Source organism: Orbicella franksi, chromosome 8, assembly GCF_964199315.1.
Source record: "Orbicella franksi chromosome 8, jaOrbFran1.1, whole genome shotgun sequence".
Classification (NCBI taxonomy): Eukaryota; Metazoa; Cnidaria; class Anthozoa; order Scleractinia; family Merulinidae; genus Orbicella; species Orbicella franksi.
This window is the reverse complement of record NC_138152.1, coordinates 19,536,184-19,561,113: the sequence shown is the minus strand read 5'-3', so window position 1 is coordinate 19,561,113 and position 24,930 is coordinate 19,536,184. Positions and strand designations below refer to the sequence as shown.

Genomic DNA, 24,930 nt, shown 5'->3' with positions numbered 1-24,930 from the left:
ATGAGCTTAAAAACAGTGAGATTAAAAACACATATGGTGTTAATGATTATTAGTTGCAGGTACATGTATAGTTGCCCATGAGCCAGCCGAGCAAAGACACTCAGCTGGCGAGGCGGCAGAGAATAGTGCTGCGCGAAGAATGCTGTATGCAGAAAAATTCTCGATCAAGTTCTGAAAGTGTAAGTGTAAGTGTAAGGTGTAAGGTTGTCCTCGGTTTTAGCCAATTGCAAGGACGAAACTATTCGAGCCAATGAAAAGATGTGTTAGATTGCAGTTTTTAGCCAATCAGGAGGCAGTACATCTAGACACTTTTGGGTGGTTTGTGTTTGATGGGGAAGCGTCTGTCGTAGTAGAAGGTGAGTGTTTTCTTTACTGTTGTCTTTATTGAACTGTGAACAATTTCATAGTCTCAGAATATACAGTGGTCAAGAGACCAATAGAACTAGCGTGTTATACAGTGGTTGAGAGACCAATGGAACCAGCGTGCTCGCTACTGACTTGAACCAGTGTGTTCATCAACTGATAGAACCAGCGGCAGGTCTTTTTTGCAGGGTGCAGGGTGCAGGTTGCAGGTTGAAATTTAATTATAACTGGAAAACTGCTGGCACTTAAAAGAAACGTACAGGTGGTAGACTTACCGTGACTGTTACATGACGCATTTACAATCGCTCAGAAAGGTGGCTTTCGCCCAAGTGCCAAACCCACCGAAGCGATGGGAGGAGAGTATATTCCTATGATTTTAAGCCTGCAATGAGTTATTGTTTTTGAAGAAACATCTGAAATATCATCTGAAATATCTGCTGAATTTGGTTTCTCCCCTGTGAGTACCAAAATGAAAGCACACTGAGCTTGTGCTAGTATATTCCGACGCTTAAAATCTTATATTATTTCATTTCTTTATTTATTTGCTTCATTTGTGATCATGGCAATCTTCTGTTGTTAAGGGAAGTGTAGCTTACAGTTCTTGTTGACGCTACGCCCAGAGATTTCGAACTCATGCTCTGTTGAAGAGACTCAAGGGGCCCTTTGAGTATTGAAAGATCGAGCGAGGTTCGACAAGAAAAATAAATAAAAATACATGTGAAGAAGAGCCGAGTGAGAAGAAAAATACAGGACAGAATATAAAGACTTACAACATGTTTCCTGACCGTAGCGATGACGGTTAAGCTACAATGGTGGACAAAATTCCTTGGGACATTTGCATCATTGCATGAATTATCTGTGTTTTTAAAACGGAGTTTGAAAAAGCACTGTTATCCTTTTCAAAATTCGTTTCAGCCCCTCCCCCCCCCCCACCCCATACAATGTTGAAACTCTTGAGAAATGTCCAACATTGTATGGGGAGGGGGGGAGGGGCTGAGCAAGTGTAGTTGAATTCACATGTGACTGTTTGTTTGGCCCGTGTGAAAAAGCACCACAAATGCAAATTTGTCCCAAGACTTTTGTCCATGATTGTCTGAATTTGAGTTAGAAAATAAAATGTCACTTTTCAGTGTTTTTCTACAGTTTAGATGGTTTTTTCCACGGCTTTGTTAATAGATCGTATTACAGTAACTATTTTTGAACTATTTTGGGGTTTGTTAACGGTTTTTTTTCGGAAGGCTGGAAAAGCAACATTCGTAAACACATGGTGTACATCCAAACTCGTTCTGTTTACTCGTGCGTGCAGTATTTGAAAGGATAAACGTGCTTAACGGTAAAGGGAATAAAGGGCAGTTAAGATCATGGTGTTTTCGAGAAAAATCTCAAGGAAAACACAAGATTTTCACTCCGGGAAATCACGCGGATATGTCACATCTCAAAGTCCTCTGTAGCGCGAATATGTCATTTATCCACGACGCGGACCTCGCTTAGGACCAACAGTTCATCCAGAAAAGTAGGTCGGCCGAGAAAAATAACCGAGAGAGATGGCCGTGCCCTTTGTCGTGCATTAGAAAGATTACGTGCGAGAGGCGCAAACATTACCGTGAAAAATGTAGTGAAAGAAAGCGGGTCCTCTTTGCAAATGGCACATCGCCGAACGTTTTCTCGCTTTCTCAACGAAAGAGGATACAGCTATTTTGTAGCCAGAAGGAAAGGAATCGTTTCTGGAAAAGACCGAAAGCTACGCCTGAAATACGCTCGAAAAATGAAACGTGAACTAGCGAGAAATTCAGAGTTCTTCAAAGATGAAGTTGCGTTCTATTTAGATGGTGTCTCTTTCGTACATAAACAAAATCCCCTTCAGGCGGCAACTGGCACGAAAAGCAGAGTATGGAGGAAAAAAGGGGAGGGCCTAAAATTTACAGCGAAAGGCAGCAAAGACTTGGCTGGTGGACTTCGGTTACATTTAATAGTAGCTATTGCTTACGGTAAAGGTGTGATTCTTAAAGAGGCCTACGAAAAAATGAATGAACGGCTTTTTGCACAGTTTATTCGGGAATATTTCAACATCGCGTTTGCACGATCTGGGCCAAAAAGAAACGGGCAATGACTTTTCATCATGAACAATGATCCCAGTCAACGGAGCAAGGTCACAGAGAGGGCCCTTGAGGACATTGAGGCGGTGTTGCACGAGATACCTGCCCGTTCACCGGATATCAACATCATTGAATCTATTTTCCATCTCTTAAGGATGGACCTCGAGGACGAAGCAATTTGTGAAAACATTACATCAGAGACATTTGAACAATTTCATGACCACGTCTTCAGGTTTCTAGAGAGACTTCCTGTAGATCTTATTGATCGCACTATTGAAAGCATGAACAATAGGATTGATGCCATAATTTATTCCAAAGGTTACCGAACCAAGTATTAGAAAATTGTGTCCAGGTATTGGAAGTCATTTCCTGTTCTTTATTCATGAAATCATGTTGCGTGACGCTTGTGACGCATAGTGCACTTGCTGTATTAGCATAACCTACGGTTTTCAGTGACAGTTCTCAGCTTAAAACTTTAAAATCTGTCTATGTAGTTGCTAAACCTCACATTAAAGACACGTTGAAGACAAATGTATTTGCCGTTCGATCTTTCTACACTATTACTGCGGGAAAAATCTTAACTTGAAGCTCTACAAGCACAGTTCTCACTTTGCATTCCTTAAGTAGTGTTTTATAGTTAACTCTTCCACCTTGAATCAACTGACAAATGTCATATTCACTATCAGCGTGTCTTTCGCAGACCAATTTCGAAGAAATACGATACATTTCACGTTGACAGAGGTATTTTAGTTACTAGTTATACTTTCTTAACATTGACAAAACAGTCTCTTTTTGTCACCGAGAACTGATGGGTGAAGCCAGAGAAATGTTGACGTCACTGGGTGTCACTGTTTACATTTGTCAAGATGAAACGAGCAAAGCAGTGTCTGCATGGAGAAAACTGACATTGTTGTTCCTGAGAGATTTTTTTCGAGAAATGAAAAAAATGCCAACGGACATCCATCATTTCTGTATTTGTTCAATCTACTGATCCCCCGCGAATTAACACCATAGGAGTGTCAGCCGTTGCGAAGAAAGGTGTGTCCACTGTAAACTCTAAATCTCTCTGACAAAACGTTTTAGGGGCTGGGAGGTGAACTACGTCTCCTTCAAGCGCCTGCAAAAGATCGGCCCAGGCAATAAGTTTTGGGTCCCACCTAAAGTCATTTAAGAAAATTACTTTGGCTTGCTCTGCCCCTATCCAGGCGAAAGAGCCCGTGGCTGGATTCGAAAATGTGTTGAAAATAACTTTCAGTGGCAAGAGAATAAAGCTCTTGCCACAGTTTGAGCTTCCATGGACGTAAATATTGCGGAATTTTCCTCGTCCCTTGGAGAGAGCCTCGTACACGGCTCCGCAAAAAACCGATGGCATAATTTCTTGGTTTGCCAGACCCTGGAGAGCTGCCTCAAACCATTGTCCTGCACACCCCATAACACATTCGCCATCTTTGGCTTCTTCTAAGAGTTGCACTCTTGTTTTCTTAGAACGTACCATTAGCGATTGAGCAGTAGAAAATTCTTTCACTAAAGCTAGGGCTTCGTCCACAGCTTTATGGCCATGATTAGCAATGAACTGCGCCAAACACAGCTTCCCTTCTCATTCTTGAGCCGTCGCGAGGCAAACCAACTGAAGCCTGCTCGTGATCGATTTTGTTTCGATGATTTTAGAGACGTCGTAGACAGTCAATCGTTCTTCGTCTCGTTTCATCTTTATCCCAGCAGAAACTTCTTTCCCCTTTCGCTTTTTTCCTGCCATAGCTGCCTGTGTTTTAGGTACTGTGGTCAAGTCAGGGTACCCCGGAGAGTGTAGTGCCTCAGTATCTTCTTTGGTGACGTACTTATATGCGTTATAGTAACTGTTATGGTGATCACTGAAATGGACTTGAATGCCGAATTTTTCGTTCAAGTACTTCTTGACCTGCAGCCACCGACCTCTCTTTTCTAATTTCACAGTCATGTGGAAATGATAATAGTTAAGATCGTCACCACTTTCAGAGTGTAAATTAGCATGAGCCTCTATGCATACTACCCAGTGCAGTATATTAATGCCATAGAACTTCCACGCTTCTATGACGGCTTGACTAAAGCTCTCTCTCATTGGAAACTTTGATGTGTTAGCTCGACTGTACGTTATCATGTACACCATTCGCTGAGTTTGCAAATCAAGCGATGCCATAATCACTGAGATTACATACACTGTACAAGGCCTTTTATTTCTTCCGAAATCAACTCCTTTACCGGTGGAACCAGAAACATTCCAAAAAAAATTCCGAAAAGCCGCAAAACAGTTCTTAGAAATGTCATTTCAATCTGCCATGTTGATATAGTCGTGTTCCAATAACATCTAGGCCTGTAAAACACCCCAGTTGTGAATTTTCCCTCGAGATGCGCACATACGTGAAATTCAGACAATGGTGGACAAAATTCCTTGGGACATTTGCATCATTGCATGAATTATCTGTGTTCTTAAAACGGAGTTTGAAAAAGCACTGTTATCCTTTTCAAAATTCGTTTCAGCCCCTCCCCCCCCCCCCTCCCACCCCATACAATGTTGAAACTCTTGAGAAATGTCCAACATTGTATGGGGAGGCAGGGGAGGGGCTGAGCAAGTGTAGTTGAATTCACATGTGACTGTTTGTTTGGCGTGTGTGAAAAAGCACCACAAGTCCAAATTTGTCCCAAGACTTTTGTCCATGATTGTAGGTACACTGTAGAGTATAGATTCCGCAACAATATTAACTTGAAGCTATAGGAAACGTTGAAAAGATTGGCGTGCTAGGAAATGGTAACATTTAAATAGTCCTAATTTGCATACATAAATGGCAAGCTAAAATAAAAATTCACACGTGGGGTCCTATAGGAAGCCCCGAGCTAAATCTGGAATCGATGGAAACATCTGTGGAGCATCCATTCAGATGGCTTTGAAGAGATTTCACTGGTCTCAGCGTGTCAATCGATAAGTACTTATAGCGGATCGATCGTGTTTTCACTATGTGAATGAGGCGAACTACTTTATGTAAGAACCCCTGACGAGTATATAGGTTATTAATTATTTTTAGTGCCAGGGGTTTTCCGGTTATAATTAAATTTCAACCTGCAACCTGCACCTGCCATAGAACCAGCGCATTCATTAATATCGAACTAGCGTGTTCCCTCTCACTTTGTCCTTATCAAGCTGAAAGTTCAATCGGCCAGCATGCCTTTACAAAACTCTTCATCTAATTCCAATATTGAGGGAAACTGTTGGAACTAGAGCAAATCCAGTGTTTGAGACACGAAATCGAACCAGCGTGTTCACCACAGAATTACACGAGCATGTTCATCAATCGAACCAGTGTGTTCCTTCTCTGTGTATGTTTACCCATATTGAACTGAGAGTTCAATCGGGCAGCATTTCTTTAAGAACTGTTGATTTATAACAAATAATGAAGAAACCAAGGGACAATATTGAGGAAAACTGTTGGAATTACAGCAAATGTAGTATTCAAGAGGATAATTCAAATATTGAGGAAAACTGTTGGAACTAGAGCAAATCCAGTGTTTGAGACACAAAATCGAACCAGCGTGTTCGCCACAATTAAACGAGCATGTTCATCAATCGAACCAGTGTGTTCCTTCTCTGTATTAAAAAACCCCTTATTATACCACAAATTAATCACTCATTGCACTCTATCGATAGGTATACCTAGTTATAGAGAAAACATTTTATGACAAATAACAATCATTACTTGAGCAACAATAACTATAACCCTATTGATGCAGTTCCAACAATTGATAAGCAAACAAAAATTCTAATTACCGACTAGTTTTGCACTTTCTGATATGACAGTGTCTTCTATTTTCCACCAAGGTAAACTGCCATGAAAATGGCCATGAACACCCCTAAAAAAAACATGCATAATTATATACTCATATGCAGATTGTACATAAAAACTGTAGGCATATGCATGCCAGCTCATCTGGAAAATTATGGGGGTGGTCAACCATGTCTTAGATAGGAGGGGGTCATTAATTTCAGTAGTAAATCTCACATCAAACTGTTACACAACTCAGTAAGTTCACCCTAATTCCCTCCCACCCTTACATGGTGCAGCAGATTTATTGTTTCCAGTCATACCTCGTATGGTCCTGTTTCTTTTGGACCTGTTCAATAAACAAAACGTTCTCTCTCCCAAACTTTGAATGCTACATGATTTGTTCATGTACAACCACAGTTCAAATATGAATTATATCATAATTATATACTTCACATCATTTCACTCCTCACAGGACGATATGAACTCAATTAATTGACCTCGCTCCCAATGTGTGGCTTCATAGCTCAGTTGGTAGAGCATCGCACCAGTATTCGCAGAGGACACAGGTTCGAATCCCACTGAAGCCCCGATTTTTTCAGGCCTCTTCTTTCTAATTTCTTAAATTGGAAAATTTACTGCAATGATCATTCTTCACTTTCAACTACTAGTCGTATTAGTTAACCATGCCTGTGACCATGTGTTGTAGGAAAACATAAAGTTTAGATTAGCTCTCAAAAGTTTTGTACATTCAACAGACATGAGAGTTTGTCCGAGTGAATTACCAAGATGAATGTTTGAAAAATATCCTTTACATTCACCAAAATTGTTCTGTAAAGATGGCTAAATATTGGTCTTTGTATGTGATCATCATGTACGGGGACAATGGGAGTCTCCCAGATACAAACCAAATCTCTTGGTCTCCCATACGGGTCACCAATTCTTCCTGCATCAGAGGAAAGCACTTATTTTAGCTGACTTTTGGCCTTTTTCAAAGGAAAATGTTGGAATATTTTATGCATTTTTGTGGCTGAATCACTGGAGCAGAAAAACTTAGCGACCTCCTGGATTTCAATTTTTTAAATTTTAGATTGGCATCTCTGCATGAAGCCCTAGACTTCCCAGAGTTGGCATTCCATAATGGAACACACACAAGAAAAGAGAACTTGACCAATTTTCAGCCATCTTAAAACATTCTCTGAATTACATATTCTATATAATTATACCAGTATGTACATTTTAATACTATTATACATTGTACATACATACATTTGCTGCCATTTATCCAGTTCCTGGTTGACCAAGATGCCTGCCTGTTTAGGTTGCAGGCCAAGAGAATTGCCACAAAAGTATATGCAGTCCACTTCACTATCAACTAAAGAAGTGTCAACTACAGAAAGAAAAGCAGAATATATTTTATAAGCCTTTTGGAAACCTTTCATATATATACTATGAAAATTTAATATCATATAATTTCACAGTTTTCATTGCTGCTAGCACTGACAGCTTGAGACATTTAGCAACAAAGGCATAACTTAAAAAAACTCAAAACTTTTCTTTTACAATCATATCCTGCCTTGCGAATATCCAGCTACATGTATTATGGACTGAATTCACCATTATAGACAGAAGCTAATTAAATCCACTGCTGAACTACAAAGAAATGTGTGGAAACAATTCCCGCTAATACAGACTACCGCTATTACAGAATTGCTATGTATATCCTCCATTGTCAAAGTTGAGACCTAACCATAATCAAACTAGTTACACTACTTAGAATGCTCCACTCAGTGTTTTGCTCAGTAGCCTCATGGTTAGTGTGCTTGACTCTAGATTGAGCAGACCCAGTTCAAGCCCTGGCTGGGGACACTGTGCTGTGTTCTTGGGAAAGACACTAAATTCTCAAAGTGCCTCTCTCCACTGACCCATGTGTATACACTGCACATGAGTACCAGCAAATGTGATGCTAGGGATAACCCTGCAATGGACTATTTTAGCACTTAGTCCAGGGGCACCCAAAGGATCGTTTTGGTAAATTATCTGTTCGGAAGTCCTTTAATCCCCTCTGATTTTCTTAAGAGGATTGTCACCTTGAACTTTCGTGATATGAGAAATTTAATGTCTGTTGTTTTCGGATTGTTAAAAATGTCCTTTTGGGTACCAAAAAAAGGTCAGCTATCATTTTCAGAAAGGCAATAAGACCTAAGGTTTCGAGAAATGGACAAAAAAGCCCTAATAAATTCAAGAATACTCAAGTTCCCCTAGAATAACTGAACAGATAAAATTTTTTAGTGCTATCTAAAATTAACCTGGAGAGCTTTAAATTAAAAGTACTCCAGATAGCCTAAAACAGCATTTAAAAGAATTTGAGAGAAAACGGTCGTTGGGTGTCCCTGTTAGTCATTATCTCATTTGCCAGATGTATCGTATCAATGACCAGGTATATCAATGAGTAATCGATGGGTAATCAATGAATAATCAACTGATTAGTCATTGATTATTGGCGATGATCAATGATAAAGACATGACTAATTGATGACCAAAACTGTTAAAAGTGGCCTACTGTTTACTTATCAATGTCATTGATAAATCACTGTGCTGATGATTACTCACTAATTACCTGCCCCTACTGAGTACCAATCAATTACTCATTGATTCCTTACATATTACTATGCAGGAAAACTATTACAATTTTCTGGAATTTTTCTCTCTTAGAATTGACTCTTCTGTTATTTAAATCTTTGTGTGAATGGTTCCCAGTGATAAATTATACTAAGCAAAGGAAAATTGTGCATGTAAGGTTAAAATGTCGGGAAAGTAGCTGAACTCATGGGAATCCAAATGACTTATCTCTCATCTGTTGCAACCTTAGGGACAGTAGAAGAGCAAAATGCAATGTATCACATTGATTTGACCAATTGATGCAATCAATGACTAATCAGTGATTGAAATTTTGTAGCCAGATTACTAATGTTGATCGTCGGCAATAATCAATGACCGATCATCTGATTACCCATCGATTACCATCATGTCATCAATTAGTTTCATTTGGCATTTGTAAATCAAGACTATAATTTATGCACACTTGTGTGTATGGCTCAACATTCTTCAATGACGCCACATTACACACCCACGCAACACCCCTCGTCGCAGATGAGATTTTATCAACTACCGGTATTCAAGAATCTGGCAAAAACTATTCCAGAAAACGTTTGAATAAAAATAAAAACTATTCAAGGACCTGGGATGACCAATATTTGCTTATTCCACTGGTTCTTTGCACCTGCTCGGTCGCCCGCCATGTTTTTGTCTTCAATATAAGCCTATACGTTTGAACAATTAATGGTGTGTGGTATATGTACGGTTCACAGTGTGTACACTGGAGAACTGTTTACTGACTACAGGAATTGCCTGGAATCTATTACCGCACGAAGCCAGTCATAAATAAACGAATCTCGGCATAGCAAGTTTCGGACTTTCAGTAACTAGCTAAAACTGTGTTATAAATAATGAACGAGATCGCTATATATCATCAAGGTACTCGCAAATTCCGGTCCCTTATGTAAACACTAATTGATTTCTGTTACATTTCAATTTCTTAAACTTAACTCGTTTCGGAATGAATCAATTTTAACTTACCTAAGGGGAGATCTTTCATTTTAGGATAATGAAATTCTTCACGGAGATTCTTCAGTTCATCTCGCTCGTCCAACAGTCTAGCGAATCCAGCATCTGTTACGTCCACTTCATTAGACTCTGCAAACTTCAGGAGGGTTTGAAAGGGTTCAAATTTTAACTGTTCCCTGCATTTTTTCTTAAGTTCGTCAACAGATGTCATTTCCAGGTGTTAAAATTTCAGCATGAGGCCGCAGATCAAGAGGAAGCAACTTTCTTTCATTTGCGCAGTTCAGACCGTTTAGCACTGGGTACTATACAGGTGTGACATGTAACGCAAGGGAACTGAGCCCTCACGCCCTTAGCTTCCAGGGTCCTCTCTCTTTCTCCTTCAACAGACTCAACAAATCAAGAGCTGCTCGGTTACAAAACTTTCATGGGCTGCTGGAAGCGGGTTTCTTCTCTTTGGGTCAGACCAGAGTTTATCCTTGAAACCTCCCCCCCCCGGGGGGGGGGGACAGGACTTTCACATAAAATAGACGGGAGTGCTCGTCAAGTCGTCGTACATTAAGGGGTTAAAAAAAAGGTTTGGTACCCAAGGCTTCTAAGGGTGCTCAGCCCAGTAAGGCTTTCGCGGTACCTTTTAATTTAGGGCCCGTATTGAGCCGAAAATATTCCGCGGGGTGGGTAGATCAAGAACGCCTTCAAAAAGGTGTGTTAAGTGTATGAAAGTAAAATGAAAGTCAATTGTGAAAATTTCATCACTTACTGTTTAACATATGTGAAATAATTATTCTGGAGTGAGAGCTGAAAGCGCTCGTTCAAGGGAGATATCTTTTTTTCATTTTCCTTGACTTATCATTCCCTGATTCCCATATATTTCCGAGGGATCGGGGCATTTGATTGCGTAGAATGACCCTAAAGTGGGTGGGGGGTTTGCACACCATCTTAATCTTTGGACCAGGGGATACAAGGAATATGCCAACTAAAAGTTGAAGATGCCTTTTGCCCGGGGGAGGGAGTCCGAGGGGGGGGGGGGGAGCTGCTGAACTTTCAAATTGACTGATCGGAAGAACTGAGACGTGAAGAGATAGTTTTTCTGTTTCCAAATGATCTGTGTACCTCCTGTTAACAACAAGTTGCACACAGGGATTTCAGGCCACATGTACACTTAATCTTTTGAAAGCACAAGCCCCTTTGCCTTGTTTTTGATTGTTTTAAATAACTGAAAATCCCATCCCGGTACCATTCAAATAAATTTACTTTCTGTTTTTTTTAATCTTTATTTTGACTTTTCTTAGAAAATAATACATACATATAGATTAAAGAGAGATAGTGCAATTTAATTTGCATAAGTATGCTCACAACAATTGCAGCTTAATTATAATTAAAAACTAAATGCATTAGTAGCACATGTAATAAACATGAAATACATGTGCAAAATATTCACTAATTATGACAATACACAGCACACTAAATGACATCATATGGCAGTCCACATTCTCTCTAAAGCACAGTTATAAAATTATTTGCTATTATTTCAAACAAAATGGATGGCAGTAAAATATTCCAAAGCTGCCTAATTCTTTCCAGCTATGTACTTTAACCAAAACTATTTCATACTTAAAATTGTCTTTAAACAAACAAAACTTCGTTATTCAGCAAAGTGAATGTCAAATTATTTTGCTTCCCATTTTTCAACTACAACACCTTGCCATTATTCTCTTACATTATTTTTTCGTCTTTTCCTTTTTCCCTTTTTTTCGTTTTTGATTTCAAAACATTTTCTTTATTAATGACCACATAGAGATCACATAATTTACTGTTTGCTCTCACAGAGAGTAACCTTAACTTATACCTTGTGCTCTGACATTGCTCAACACACTGTTCTCACTCAGTTCAGGATGTCGTATTTATGTTACATGCACTTGCAGATTTACTATTAGCTATTACCAAGTCAAGAGTGGAAACAATGTGTCAAGTAATGCCAGAACTGGTATACACATTAGGGGGTTTACAAACATCTGCCGCTTTCTACCCAAGCAGGGGAAATTGACAAGATGTGGACATTTCAACAACACTAGCCACATGGAAAAAGCAAAAACACTGCTTCATCACATTCTTGATTCAGCTTCGAGAGAAATAAGCTAAATCACTTGGTATCCAACCAATGAAATAAGACCTATGCTTATCTGGAATACTAAGTTAACTAAACCCTGAGTGCAATGCTATGTGACTAGTTCAGTTCTACTCACTGCACACGTGTAGCATAAACAAGACAAAAAGGTAAACTTATTTCAGGGCATAATATTACTTAAATTACTTAAAACGTGCCACAGAACCATAGAAACAAGTACCGAACCTACAATGTACAGAAAAGAGAGACACTCAGTTAGGATGGCACCAAACAAATACAAAACTTCCAAACTATATATTGTGGTGCCAAAAGGGAAAGAAATGCTGATTTGACTGACTCAGTGGCTTGAATTCATTCACCCTTTTATACAAGTCATTGTTCAAGTACTGTAATGTATAGGGAAAGTATTCGAAGTACACAAGTTTCAATTATACAGTTCAGAACTCCAAGAGTTTAGTGTTTACCATGTCCATTTCCCATATCACATAAAATATTAGCTAATATGGTGACAGTAGCGGTGGGGTTATCACTAATTGCTTTTCGCATGGCTACTTCAGGTACAGACTCCCCAAATATGCCAATCAGTCTCTCCAGTTTCACATTCATGGCTTCTTGATCTCTTTCAGGATGATAGAACCTGCACTTCAACCCATAGGTGCACTTCTTTAGATACGGACAAATCCTTGGGTGAGTTGCTGAACCCTTCCGAAGAAAGTTATCAAGACTTGGCCCATGTTTGCCAAGTGGATCGTCAGGAACCATAAACTTGTCCCCAACAAAAGAGTACATGAGAAGTCTCTGTTCAATTGTCTCTCTCCACTTTGGATTCTCGTTAACTAAGTCTCTGTAGTTGTCATTTGACAAAACGATACCATCTGTTTCCGCTGCTAGTTTTATGATAAATCGATCATCATAACAGACAATTCTTCTTCCATTCACTTTCCTTGAAGGAGTGAAAACTAAGATACCATCACGTTCTAAGTTGTACAGAATGTCCTGATCTGTAATTGGTTTGTCTGGACGGGATGCTTCCTTGCGCCAAGATGGCACAAACACAGTGATTTCTTTGTGCCCTTTTGCTCTGAACCAATCCACAGACAGTTGTATGCCTTTACAAGAGTAAACATCTTGCCGTCCATGGCTGTAAAGAAGGAAAAATTATTTTTGTAAGGAAACAAAATGAAAGTAAATCATGTTTTATGGAAAACTATGTGTTTTATGCAAGTTTATTAACAACCAAACTTAACAACAATCTCCACTATTTCTAGAAGCATCTGGTCGGGGGTATTGCCAGTTAAGCATGCAAAATGGACAAAGAATGTTTTAACTATAAATAACAGCAGCATGCTGTTTGGTTAAGAACAACAACAAAGACTGTGTGATGTTCATTGAAAACAGGAACACCTTTGTCTTAAATGATGTTTGAGCAAGATACAACTTTTTAATCTTAATTTTATAATCTCTTCACAACAAAGACAAATTTAAACCCTATTATAAATCACACTCAACTAAATTTACACAGAAAAAAATTATGATAATTTCAAGACCGTGAATGGGAGGTTCGAAAGCAATATGTTGAAGGATGTTGCTCAATTGATAAAGGAACTTACTCAACCACAGGAATTCTAATGACTTGCTTGACCCTGTTTTAGCTTTCACTCTACTGCACATGCTCAGAAGTATTCAAATAAACTTCCTGTTCAGATATCGCATTTCATCAAAACAAAACTATCTCATTTCAATAGATCAATTTTTTTTTCTCCTCATCCAAAATACAAAGTTTTTTGTAGAGAAATTTTGCCCCATTTTGCAGTCAGCCATACCCCTGAAAATTAAGCTAACGAGTTATGTTCCTGTATCGTTAAGACGTGAGCACGTAAACACAACAGAAGTTACATGTAGCTTACCTCATTGCAACATTGCTTCCATCAATCACTACAGGCCTCAAATTTGAGGATGAATTCCCTGCAACCTTTTTGGCACCAAGAATTTGTTGGTACATGAGTTTTTCTTCTTCATCTAGCCTATCACTAGCACTCATGCCACTGCTGCCAGCTTCTCTGTGGCCATCATACATTGTTGATGCTGGGTTGCTGTAAGGTTGCAGTTGCATAAGGGGCTGAACAGAAGAAGAGCCCCTTGCAATGATATCGCTAGGGCGCTCAAGAACTCTTTTAGTACCTCTGGGAACTGCTATTCCTCGTTCCAAAACATCACTAGGTAATTCGTAACTCGGTCTCGGCAACACAGCTGAAGCACCTCTTGCGATAGCGTCTCTATCCCAGTTGGGTTGAACACCATGAAGGGGAGCTCTGATCACCTTGTCTGTAGGGTTTTCATAGCCAGCCCTCAACATGTGTGCTGGGGGTGTGTTTGGGGCTCCCCTTGCAACAACTTCTCTTCTTGGAGGATACTGTGCTACTGCTGCTGGAACAGGCTTTGGTTGAGGAGACGAAGCGGATATCTGATACGGCAACGATGCTGTTGTTTTGAGAAGTTCATTCAACAGCGTATTTTGAGTAACGTTTGTTCCTAGCTTTTGAACAGCTTGATCAATCACTTGATTAGAATAGCCTAGTTTTATGGCAAATTCTCTTAACTGCGGCTCAATACTCGACGGATGAGGCAGAGTGGTGTTCGGCGGTGATCTTATTTTATCCTCAATCAAAGACTGTGCCAAAGTGACGGCCTCTGCGCTGCCTTGTAACGTGCAGTTGTTCCGTGAAGGAAACTTAACCACAGCACTGGTCGTTCTTTCAAGGTCGTCTCGTAACTTAAAAAGCACATTGTAAAACTGTTCACTGAACGGAACAGAAATGTCTAACTCTGGATTACAAAGCGACTTGATGTATTCCTGAAAAAAAGGGAGATAGAACTTCACTACAACGGAACACTTAAGACATGCTGAAAACCAATAATAAGTTAAAGCTTCTTGCATGTAGTTTTACCGAATGTAAAGACAAATTCGTTTTTCGCAATGAAAAGTCATTAGACTTTGTATTTTTATTGTTGAGCAATAAAAGCTTTGAATCATGATACTCTGTCGGGAACAATCAACTCGTGTCTATATTGCTGAAAGATATAGCAATTCACTGCTGAACGCCGAAGTATTTCCAGCACAGTATACCTTCATAAGCTCCAAGACCAATAAGTCTGAGTTTTATAACGAGAAGAAAGAACTGTGTTCAAAAAGCCAGTATCGCTTCGATCAGCAACACGGAAGTTTTTAAGGCCTTGCGACATGCTCTTTGAATTTCATGAGGATACATATGGAAATTTTAACTTTAAGCGCCATTAAACAATAGAACCTAAAGCTTAAATTTCTACAAACCTTCGCTTTGGCCACTGCCTCTTTCTCGCCTTTTAAAGCCAGCCACTGAATTCCACTTTTAACAGCACTCTCCTCTGGCGAGCTGAAGTGGACAAGCACATGAAATAACAGTCGTATTCGTTCGAACGCGCTGGCCACCAGCGTTCGCCTTCCATGCTCAACGGTCAGTTCCTCCACAATATCATTGTCCGCCATTTTTGTTTTGAGATCAACTTGGCAGTAAATAATCCTAACAGTGAAGACTTTTCTCCTTCTATTAACACCAGTGGAACGCCATATGCGAAGCACTCAATTCTGCGAAGAGGAAGTTAAGGGCGGTTTTGATCAGTGATATAAATACTGGTAAAACATCCTTTCTTGTGTTCTGGTCTCGTCCACTGAAATTCGACCATTCAGCTTACGTCATCCCTATTGACGTTTTCTTAAGACTTCCCTTGGGGAGGAGACAAATAATAGTTTTGCAATACCAAAAATTTCTCCGAAAGCGGCCTGAAAAATCCATTTCAAGGCAAAACATACCAAAGATTCATTTTCAAAAAGCTTTCATAACTAGAGGTTCCTTCGAAATCTACTGAAATAACAGCTTTACTGGTTGTAAAACATCTGCCCGTTTTTACACACTCTCCCCTCCCTATAGGTTCAATTTAAACGATTTTCCCAAGCGTCACCTCAGACGCACGCAATACATCATTCAGGGTAAATAGACTTCCTAGAAACTGCTGCAAAACATAAACCGAGCAAATTAAGTAATACATGAAATCTTTTGGTTTCAGTGCCTTGAGATCACGATAGCTTATTAAAATACGTTATGACAAGAAATGATTTGTTTCAACGAACTTACGAGGCTGTCACTCCAGTCACTGCGATGCAGCTGTTTTAAAGTTCTTATATTCCAAGCACGTATTTCTCTCTTCTCGGCCTTAGACGGTAAACTAGGGGTAACTATAAAGCACTGAGGAATTTCACAATGACGAATCGCCTTTACTGTAGACGAAAGTATTGATGTGCGCGTAAGCACATAATTCTGTTCCGCATCAGGAACGAACCCCTTGGTATGTTGCGAACGCTGAAAAGGGGTCGACTCGCGACCGAAGTGCAGAATTCTGCGTCAGTTAAAAGATTTCTACTACAGCAAGTTATTTCTATCGATCTTAAAGACACGGCTAAGAAAAGAAGATTCCTTCTTTCGAGAAATGCTTCAGTTTTCTTCGGCCCGGAAAATGTATATGGAAAGTGGAGGCCAAAGAATAATTATAATAAGCATCATTTTACTCAGACAACTTCCGCTTATAAAATGAAACTGCCCACTACTTCGGTTTTAATAACTGACTATGCCTGTCCTTATAGGGAATACCGAATTCCTCAGTTTTCTTTTCGCCTCAATACGTTGAAATGACCACCAACACTGAATGTCATACTTGTTGCGTATTTCACGATCGAAATCAGCCCAGGGCAGCCGGAGTAATCGTAGTTTTTCCGCATTATTTTATAATAATTTCATATCGTCTAACTAGTACAATATTGCAAGATTTTTAACAGCCGACGACTGAAACTAAAGATCGGTGCGGAAAAGTCAAATCTTCAACAACTGCATCCTTTGGAAATAAGTCTTATTAATTGAAACGCAACAGATACGCATTTACACTGTCTCCTTACCGTTGCTTACGAGGAATCAAAAACCTACGAACCGACGCAGACGTAAATGTCTTCGAGGTTACTAGTCGAACCAAATCGAACGTTCGATTAATCGAAATTAATTGATGAACAGTTCGATTAGTAACGTCGAGAAATATTAATGTCGATGTGCCAAAGCTTGACTTAGTATTATAAAATGTTGCGAGCACTTTCCACAAACTTAAGAACAAACAAACAAAATATTATACAGTATGTCCTCTTTTCAAGGCGCTATGAGGCGCTTCAAGGCACATGGCACAATCCGTCTTTATGCTAAGAAATACGCCTTGGTCGATACAACTTCACGCTGAAACGGTGACCGAAGGACTTATAAGGCCATACAAAAAATAAAACTTACTAGTTTGTTTATGTTCTTCCCCTTGTGCGTCCTGCGCATCTAACTAAACAGCCGAACAAAGTATTCCTCGACAAGAACGCGGACAACACAGGAACAACATTCTTATCATGCATGTATCAGCGGACGTGTCATATTGATATGTGATTGGTCACCTGGCCGTGACGCATGGTCACTGTTTAATCCAGTCATGTTCAGCAAGAAGTGGCCAACACTCCGGCACTGTCGGGGCCTCTCTCGACGTTTCGACTCTTTTTGTTTGTTTGCTTTTTTTTTTTTGTTTGGGTGATGATGATGATCAACATTTGATTTGATCAAGATAGCTATAAATGTTGCCTTATACTACAACGCTAACATGGCGTGCTTTACCCTATTGGCAAAATCCATCTACATGTAGTTGCTTTCACCTGAATGGCAAAGTGCACGAAACGAGGAATCCATTTTTCTTTCTTTCTTTTTTCGGAGACCGCTTTTTTTTTTTAAGACCGCAACTCTCCTCAGAGTGAAGTATTTATCAGCTGTCAGGCAATACACTGTAAGTCATTTCCCTGGTGCTTTATTCGTTTGTAAGTTAACAGGCACCACCGTCCGCAGAGGGAGGAACTTGGGTGTGGAGTGGAGGCGGGGGCCTTGCGAACCCCCTTTTTCACTACTAAATAACGCAACAAAGGAACTACGTGAATCTTCTTCAGGAGTGAAATATTTTCTTTGGCAGGAAAAATTCAGTTCCGATATTGATCGACGGATTATTGGGTGCAAGCATTAACACTGACTTTTTCTTCGGGCTAAATTTAGAATCGTACAGAGGCTGCACTGTTTTCCCACACAGACTTTTTTTTTTTTTTTTCAGAATCCTATGATTATAGAGAACAAAAATATCAGCCGTTAGTTGCAATCTGTTTATTTATGTCCTGGAGAAGACGTGAAGCGATGTCAATTCTAAAGCATTCTCAATTTGACTTTTATAAAAACCTGGCTCATTGGCAAGCCAATCATTTGTCAAAGGGAAAGCGCACACCATGGAAAATTGAAATCGAGAATGGAGAACAATTATATCATATGGAAAGACTTGACCATTGCAGGCAAATTTATGCTGACTCAAGTGACTCGATAGCTGATGCTTTTGACTAATTAAATTTCTTTTATGACTCGTATACCGTTTATTAAGAGTAAGGTTGAATAAAGTATGTTCTACCCCGGGTGTTGTTATTCATGGCCTGGTACAAGCCTAAGACCAGCTGAAAATAGAAGCGGATAGCTAGATCACCCCGACTTACCTGTTGAGTGGGAGGGTGGGTCGCCAACCTCTTCGATTTCACGGCCTCGCCGGTAGAGTGATGGGGTGGAACACGTGTAAATTCTTTTATACTGCAATTGACATAAGCCCCAGGGTGTTAATTACCATAATAATGCCAAACCAACGATGACTTGAATTACTTTAAACGGCCCAAATTAATCAATAGAACAATGGTTCTACGTACATGTTTATTATGTACCTTTGTATGTTTTCTTAGAAGTCCTCTGCATATTGAAACAACAACGTGAAAATACCGTGTTATACTTATTTTCAGTGGAGAAAGAGAACATTTTCTCTTTGGAATTGTTGAACGCCTTGATAACATACTGAGCTACACAAATTATTATACCGACAGACATATACTGAATCGAATTCTGAAGTAAAATAGAACTCGTCGTCCTCTACGTCACCGTTGTTAGTGTGTAGGTTTCCCCATTATAAACAGTTTTATAATTCAACTTTCATACACTGTACGAATTCCGATTTTTTGATTGGCTGATTTGTACCACGTGATACTTTGTACTACGTTGCGACGAGACAACCACCTTGACGTCATTATCGTAGTGCAATAGCCGTGGTGTAAACTTAACACACTACTGTCATTACACCATGGTTTCGGCTGACTCAAATATAGTGGTTTCAATCCATTGTTTCTTTGTAAAGTGTATTCAATTTGAATAATAAAAATGTCAACGCACTCATTACTCGTGAATTATAGCTGGTCTTCAGATGACGTCACCAAAATTCGAACTACAAAACTATTGATCTTCCTGAGATTTTACTTTAATGATGTATAAGAGCAGCTAAAAACTAATATTCACACAAATTTTCGCTCCGAATGGGTTCTTGGTTTTGTGATACACTACGCTTGAATTTCTAAGCTTTTGCGTGACGCGGCATTTACATGACGGCCTAGAGAGCTGTCATGATGGTTAAAAAAGTGACTTATTTCGGGGAACTTGGCTATCTGAACAGTTCATGTCTTAGAAAAAGTATTATTTTAGTGTTCTAGAGTTCCTCGAGGGATAAATTCACGCTTTTGTAGCAAAACTCAGTGACAAATGTTTCTGTTGATTTCCGGCCGCCATGTTGGTTCCCATACGGATGGGCACCAGCATGGCGTCTCCATACAAATCTCTATAAATTTGGGTAAAAAATGTCTCTACGTATCTCGCATAAGAAAAATTGCTGTGACCAGAATTTTGGCGAGAGTCTTTGCATATTTACCTTCTTTCATTTGCCAGATTCTGGACTTAATCTATTGACCGGTTTCGATTTTTATTTTGATCTATTTTGAATTGCGTGACACTGAAAACCAGCAATACTCGTTCACTAACAATGAACACGAAATTTTCAACACCGAGCGAGGCTTTGCCTCGTGCGGTATTGAAATTTCTCGTTCATTATTAGTGAACTCGTGCAGGTAAATCCAGCTCGCTGAGTGCGTTAACCTGTAAATAGTACACATCCTCTTTAATTCGACTATTTCTGAAATGTTATTTAAAGGAAACTTCTGACTCAGGTTCGGCTAACATCTGAAGTACCTTCGGAACTTGGCTGAATTTCTGAGTGTTTGTACGTCCCGTAGAAAACCAGACAGTAAGTCCATGGCAGTTGATCACCGGACAAGGGTGCACATAAAGACCATATTCGCACGTACGTATCTCTCGGAAATCTAAATATATATATACTAGTTAGCAATGCTTTCGAGTGATATACCACGATATACCAAGAGAAAACATTGCATAACTATTTTATGCCATGCCATAGAAAATACAGTGGCCATGGTCAACACAATCACTGCGACATACATGCAGCGCACGTTGGGAAGGTTGAGTGCAATACCATCCAGTACATAAGGGCTTTCCTATATTCTGATTGGCTGATTTTCTAGGGCACGATATAAATATATTTATATATTTATTGACGAAAAGCGTCTTTAGTCAGTGAGCTGCTTTGATCTAGTTTCTTTCATTATGTTGCTGCGAATTTTCCCGTCTGAAGACGTTTCACCCTTTGCTACTAGCCAGCCTCCTTATTAAACCTGCTGTCAATCATCCCAAAGGTTGACGTATAAACAACTTAAGTCATTCTGATTACTCAACCTTTTCTTATGTTTTCGTTGTCCCGTGAAAAAGTGGGACATGACCCTCAGGGCCTTTAAAAATAACATTTATATGAGGGGAAGTGACTTCGGTGTTCGATTAACTTTCCTCTCGGTACGTGCGCGGAAAATGACGCGTTACGCCTCTGCAGTTCACTCGATCATGACAATTCAAAAGAGGGTACTTATGTTATTTACTTTACTCAGTTTGAAAAAATAGAAACAATTTGACATTTAAGGCTGCAGCTATGATGTCCATCTAGTCACGTTCACGATTCCACTGCAAAAAAATTAAAGCAGGCTATGAAAATACTGTAAACCAAATAACAGAAACAGCGACTCCTGTCAAATTATATTCTAAAAAGTGGTGACGTAGTCTACTTCCTTCCCTGCTGAAGGCATCATCATTGCCAAATCCTTAATTTGTACAAATTTTCAGTTTTCCTTTCTTTGGGACGCAAATTTCACTGTTTCTACCTCTTGTTGCGAGGAATCATCACGCACGTGCCTTTGATAGTATATTCAATCAGCAAACAGTCCTACTAAGTTTGTCCTGTGAAGGTTTTTTTGTCGTTGGAGTACGTGATGTGCCCAAAGTACATGTTTAGAACGCGTGGCTAAGAGCTACTTGTCCTGTCACCTCCCCCGCGCACACAACCTGAAGTGCGCCTTCCGGCCAGTTAACCTTCAGGCTTTTGATCTCAGTGCTGGTACCTGTTTCTAGATCTTACTGCCAGAAATTCACTGATGTTAGAAAACTAAGACATTCAACTCATCAGTTGCCTAGGTTTAAATGATAAAACGGCTGGAGCTGATCAATGGTGGGCATTGTGAACCTCTATTACTCTTTTTTTCTTCTTCACCTTAACACCTCTGCATTTGGTCAAAATTAGTTTTCGCTTTCTTCAAATTTTCTTTATTTTTCAAAATTAGATCGTATCTACCAGTCACGGCAACCGACCTTTTCAAATGAAAATGGCAGTTAAACTCTACATATGGCTATTTTTGGATTATATTTACTCTCCTTACAATACGGCACAACATTTACTTTACTTACAACAGGATATAATAATTACTCCTGCTTCCGAATCCCACGCGTCACTCAGCTTCGTGTGTGTCCCGGCAGAATAAAACCTTCAGTCTGAAAATTATCCTTGGAGAAGTTTGGGCATCAGTCACTTAGCTCTCTTAGCTCGCCCAAATTAGAGTCTGTATGTGATTGCCGCCTTTTTGACACACCAAAGCTTGCACATGCGCCGACCCGTGATGGGTCGGTGGTAATGCTTATTTTCTGTATACTACTTACAATTCATATTTAATTACCCAAGTCAACCTTACTACCATTATAAGTTATTTAATCTACATAGCATTATTCTCTTTGTGATCCTCGATTTATGTTGCCAAAGTTTTATTTCTTTTAGATTCAACTTCAAGGCTTTCAACCCTCAAGGAATCCTAATCAAACAGAAAATATAAGAGTAATTTAATCAGCAAAGTTATTAAACAAGGCATCTTCGGCGAAGGGTCTTTGGAGCAGCACATATGTATTTTTTTCTCGGGTGGAAAGACCGCATTTTGAAAAAGAAAACGCAAGTCAGCTTATCTGCTTGCTTATTCCCTATCCCACATGGCGAAGAAAAGCAACGGAATACTAAAGCTGTTTGTAAAGGAATATGTGTATTAATAATCCATCCACAGGTAGAGGAATCCAGTTAATTAGAATGATGTATATCTATTAAAGTGCAAAGATGGAATAATTAAGCAAAGCCGATACAACGTAGAACTTAACTTGATTTGATACAATATTTTGGATGGCCTCTACCATTACCAGCCATTTTCAGGTATAGAGGAAAATTACAAAATATTTCATGCACGCTACAGCTATTCTTTAAAACATGTGTGTGGGTGTGAAATATTTGTAATTTTTCCCCATACCCAAATATGGCTGGTAGTAGCAGTCTGGATATGTAGGTAAAGCAAAACACTCAGCTATGAGTATTTTGACCAGTTATTATAGATCGTTTTCACTGTCACGCAATAAAAAAATAAATCGAAAACCATCCAGTGGAAAAAGCTATGAAATTATGATGTTATAGAAGATAACTAAATAAGCCACCTCTCCAAGTTTTAGGCCTGTGCGTTTCCCCAAACTTCAGATTTTCGTCGAAATGTTTCGCCGATATTTACAGAGCCCAGTATGAAAACGCCATGTTGGTGTACCTCCGTGGTACACCAATATGGCGGCCGGAAAATGGTGTTAACATCTGGAACTTACTTTGGCTATCTAGGCGACTGATTACCAGTACTAATCAAACAAGCATTTACATAAGCACTTTTCCTAATGCTTTAACTTCTAAAATGGCTCAAAACCGTGGGATAAGTATATATTTTTCGACAAACTCGATCATAGCCTTGTGTCACGCACCTCCATAACCCTGAAATTCAAAATGCTCTGGATTCCAAACAAAGCACGCTATTGAGCTGTAAAATTGTAAACAAATATAAATATACCGCCTCTTGTGCCTGATGCGGACAAAAACTTTGGTGGCTTTTTCGTTTTGGATTTTAGAAAGTGATGACGTCACGTGAAAACGATCTATTGGAGATGTGTGACACTGGGCATGCTCTGGGTACTCTGGTGGGTCTAGACGTGTAGCGGCTCGACTTCCCCAACAGGAAAATATAATGGTAATGTCCCCTTTGCAACTGTGGACCTGGCAAAGGGCATGTTGCACTTGGAAGATTCGGCTAGTCCGCAAACGTAACCAAACTCTGGCCTTTAGTATCCAACTGGTGCTAGAGAAAGCCGAAACTTACTAGCATATGCATGTTTATATTTTCCGTATTCTTCACAGAAAGAATAAGCTTCGCTGCCTGGAAAAATTAGCTCTCGAACTGCACTCTTTCGAAATTTACAATATTCTTACATTATTACTGCTGCCATTGATTTTGACCAAGCGGTCATATCCTTAGCCTGGGCTTCGTTTGGTAGTGGCCAGCCGAAATATTGTTCAAGTTAAATTATACATTGTGTCCGCTTTGTTTACATTACACATTGTGTCGGCTTTCTCACTATCTATTCAGTGATAGATAGTGAATAGCGTAGTAGTATGCCCTTGTTAACAAAATGACGACCGCTTCTTAAGCCTGGTTTTCACTAGCGACTCAAGCACAAGCGCAAGCACAACAATTCTTATTTCACCGCGTAATTATATAGCAGTCAGATAATCCAGTATTGTAAGCACAGCTATTATCTTTTAATTTCTGAAAACTGTCCAATTTGGGATTTAATTTGGACAGTTTTCAATAAGGACTTTGAGTAAAACGCAGAAACTGTCCAATTTGGGAAAAATAGGACAGTAAGCTATTAATCTTCCGAAGATTATCGAAGGTCACACAAAACCTTCCGAAGATTTCCAAAGATCACCCGAACACTCCCGAAGATTTCCGAAGATCCCCGAACACTTCCGAAGATTTCTGAAGATCACCTGAACAATTCCAAAGACTTCCGAAGATCACCCGAACACTTTCGAAGATTTCCCAATATCGCCCGAACATCTCCGAAAATTTCCAAAGATCACTTGAGTACTTCCGAAGATCGCCCGAACACTTCCGAAGATTTCCGAAGATCACCCGAACACTTCCCAGGATTTCCGAAGACTTGTGACAATCTCCGGCGATCTCCGAAGATCACCGAATATTTTCGAAGCTTTCCCAAGTTTCGGAAGATCGAGGGCCCAGTCTTTTTCTTCAGAGACAGTTACTGTAGTTTTCCTTGCAAAGCTGTATTACCTCACGAGCTATATAATTCCTCTGACAGCCAAATTGGACTTGGCCTGCGGCCTCGTCCAATTTTGGCTGTCCTGGGAATTTTTTTCAAAAAGTCCAATTATTTCCAAATTGGACAGCATGTAGTCCTATTACATATACAAAACGGCCTTGACGTAGGCATAAGCACAAGCGCAAGCTCAAGGACAACTATCAAAATGTTTCCTTTTTCTTATGCTTGGGCTTATGCTTGCGTTTGCGCTGCAACAAGTAAAAGCAAAATATCACTCAGACATAACACGAGCACAAGGATATTTACCACACGTGGTTATATTTGGATCATGAAAATACTGAACCCATATTAACTCGCGCCCAAACAGTTCGGAATGTTCGGAT

General features: G+C 39.6%; 2 protein-coding genes across 3 annotated transcripts in view; both read right to left on the bottom strand.

The window, feature by feature from the left end:
• The window catches only part of LOC145495203 (kynureninase-like), a 30,378-nt gene extending 19,449 nt beyond the window's left edge, over positions 1–10,929 (bottom strand). The window contains exons 1-3 of the mRNA XM_081474786.1: positions 9,893–10,929; positions 7,523–7,643; positions 6,259–6,341 (exon numbers count right to left, since the gene is read on the bottom strand). Coding sequence (XP_081330912.1) covers positions 6,259–6,341; positions 7,523–7,643; positions 9,893–10,091 — 403 coding nt within the window. The 5' untranslated portion in view covers positions 10,092–10,929. The remainder of the gene's footprint in view (positions 1–6,258; positions 6,342–7,522; positions 7,644–9,892) is intronic.
• Positions 10,930–10,939: 10 nt separating this feature from the next.
• On the bottom strand, positions 10,940–22,154 carry LOC145495195 (NEDD4-binding protein 1-like). Of its 2 annotated transcripts, XM_081474776.1 has the most exons (4): positions 17,369–22,154; positions 15,337–15,630; positions 13,913–14,859; positions 10,940–13,146 (listed from the first exon to the last, which is right to left on the bottom strand). In XM_081474776.1, exons 2-4 carry the CDS (start codon positions 15,529–15,531, stop codon positions 12,459–12,461), a joined length of 1,830 nt encoding a protein of 609 aa, XP_081330902.1. In that variant the 5' UTR covers positions 15,532–15,630; positions 17,369–22,154; the 3' UTR covers positions 10,940–12,458. The 2 variants fall into 2 exon arrangements, with proteins under 2 accessions (XP_081330902.1, XP_081330903.1); XM_081474777.1 differs by lacking the exon at positions 17,369–22,154 and having other exon boundaries at positions 15,337–17,362.
• Positions 22,155–24,930: the final 2,776 nt, after the last annotated feature.

Coding starts and splice junctions, on each gene's coding strand:
- LOC145495195 (XM_081474776.1), bottom strand. CDS start 15,531: ATGGCGGACAATGATATTGTGGAGGAACTGACCGTTGAGCATGGAAGG. Junction 14,860..15,336: donor AGGCAGTGGCCAAAGCGAAG/GTTTGTAGAAAT, acceptor CCTTTTTTTCAG/GAATACATCAAGTCGCTTTG. Junction 13,147..13,912: donor GGAAGCAATGTTGCAATGAG/GTAAGCTACATG, acceptor CCTTCTTTACAG/CCATGGACGGCAAGATGTTT.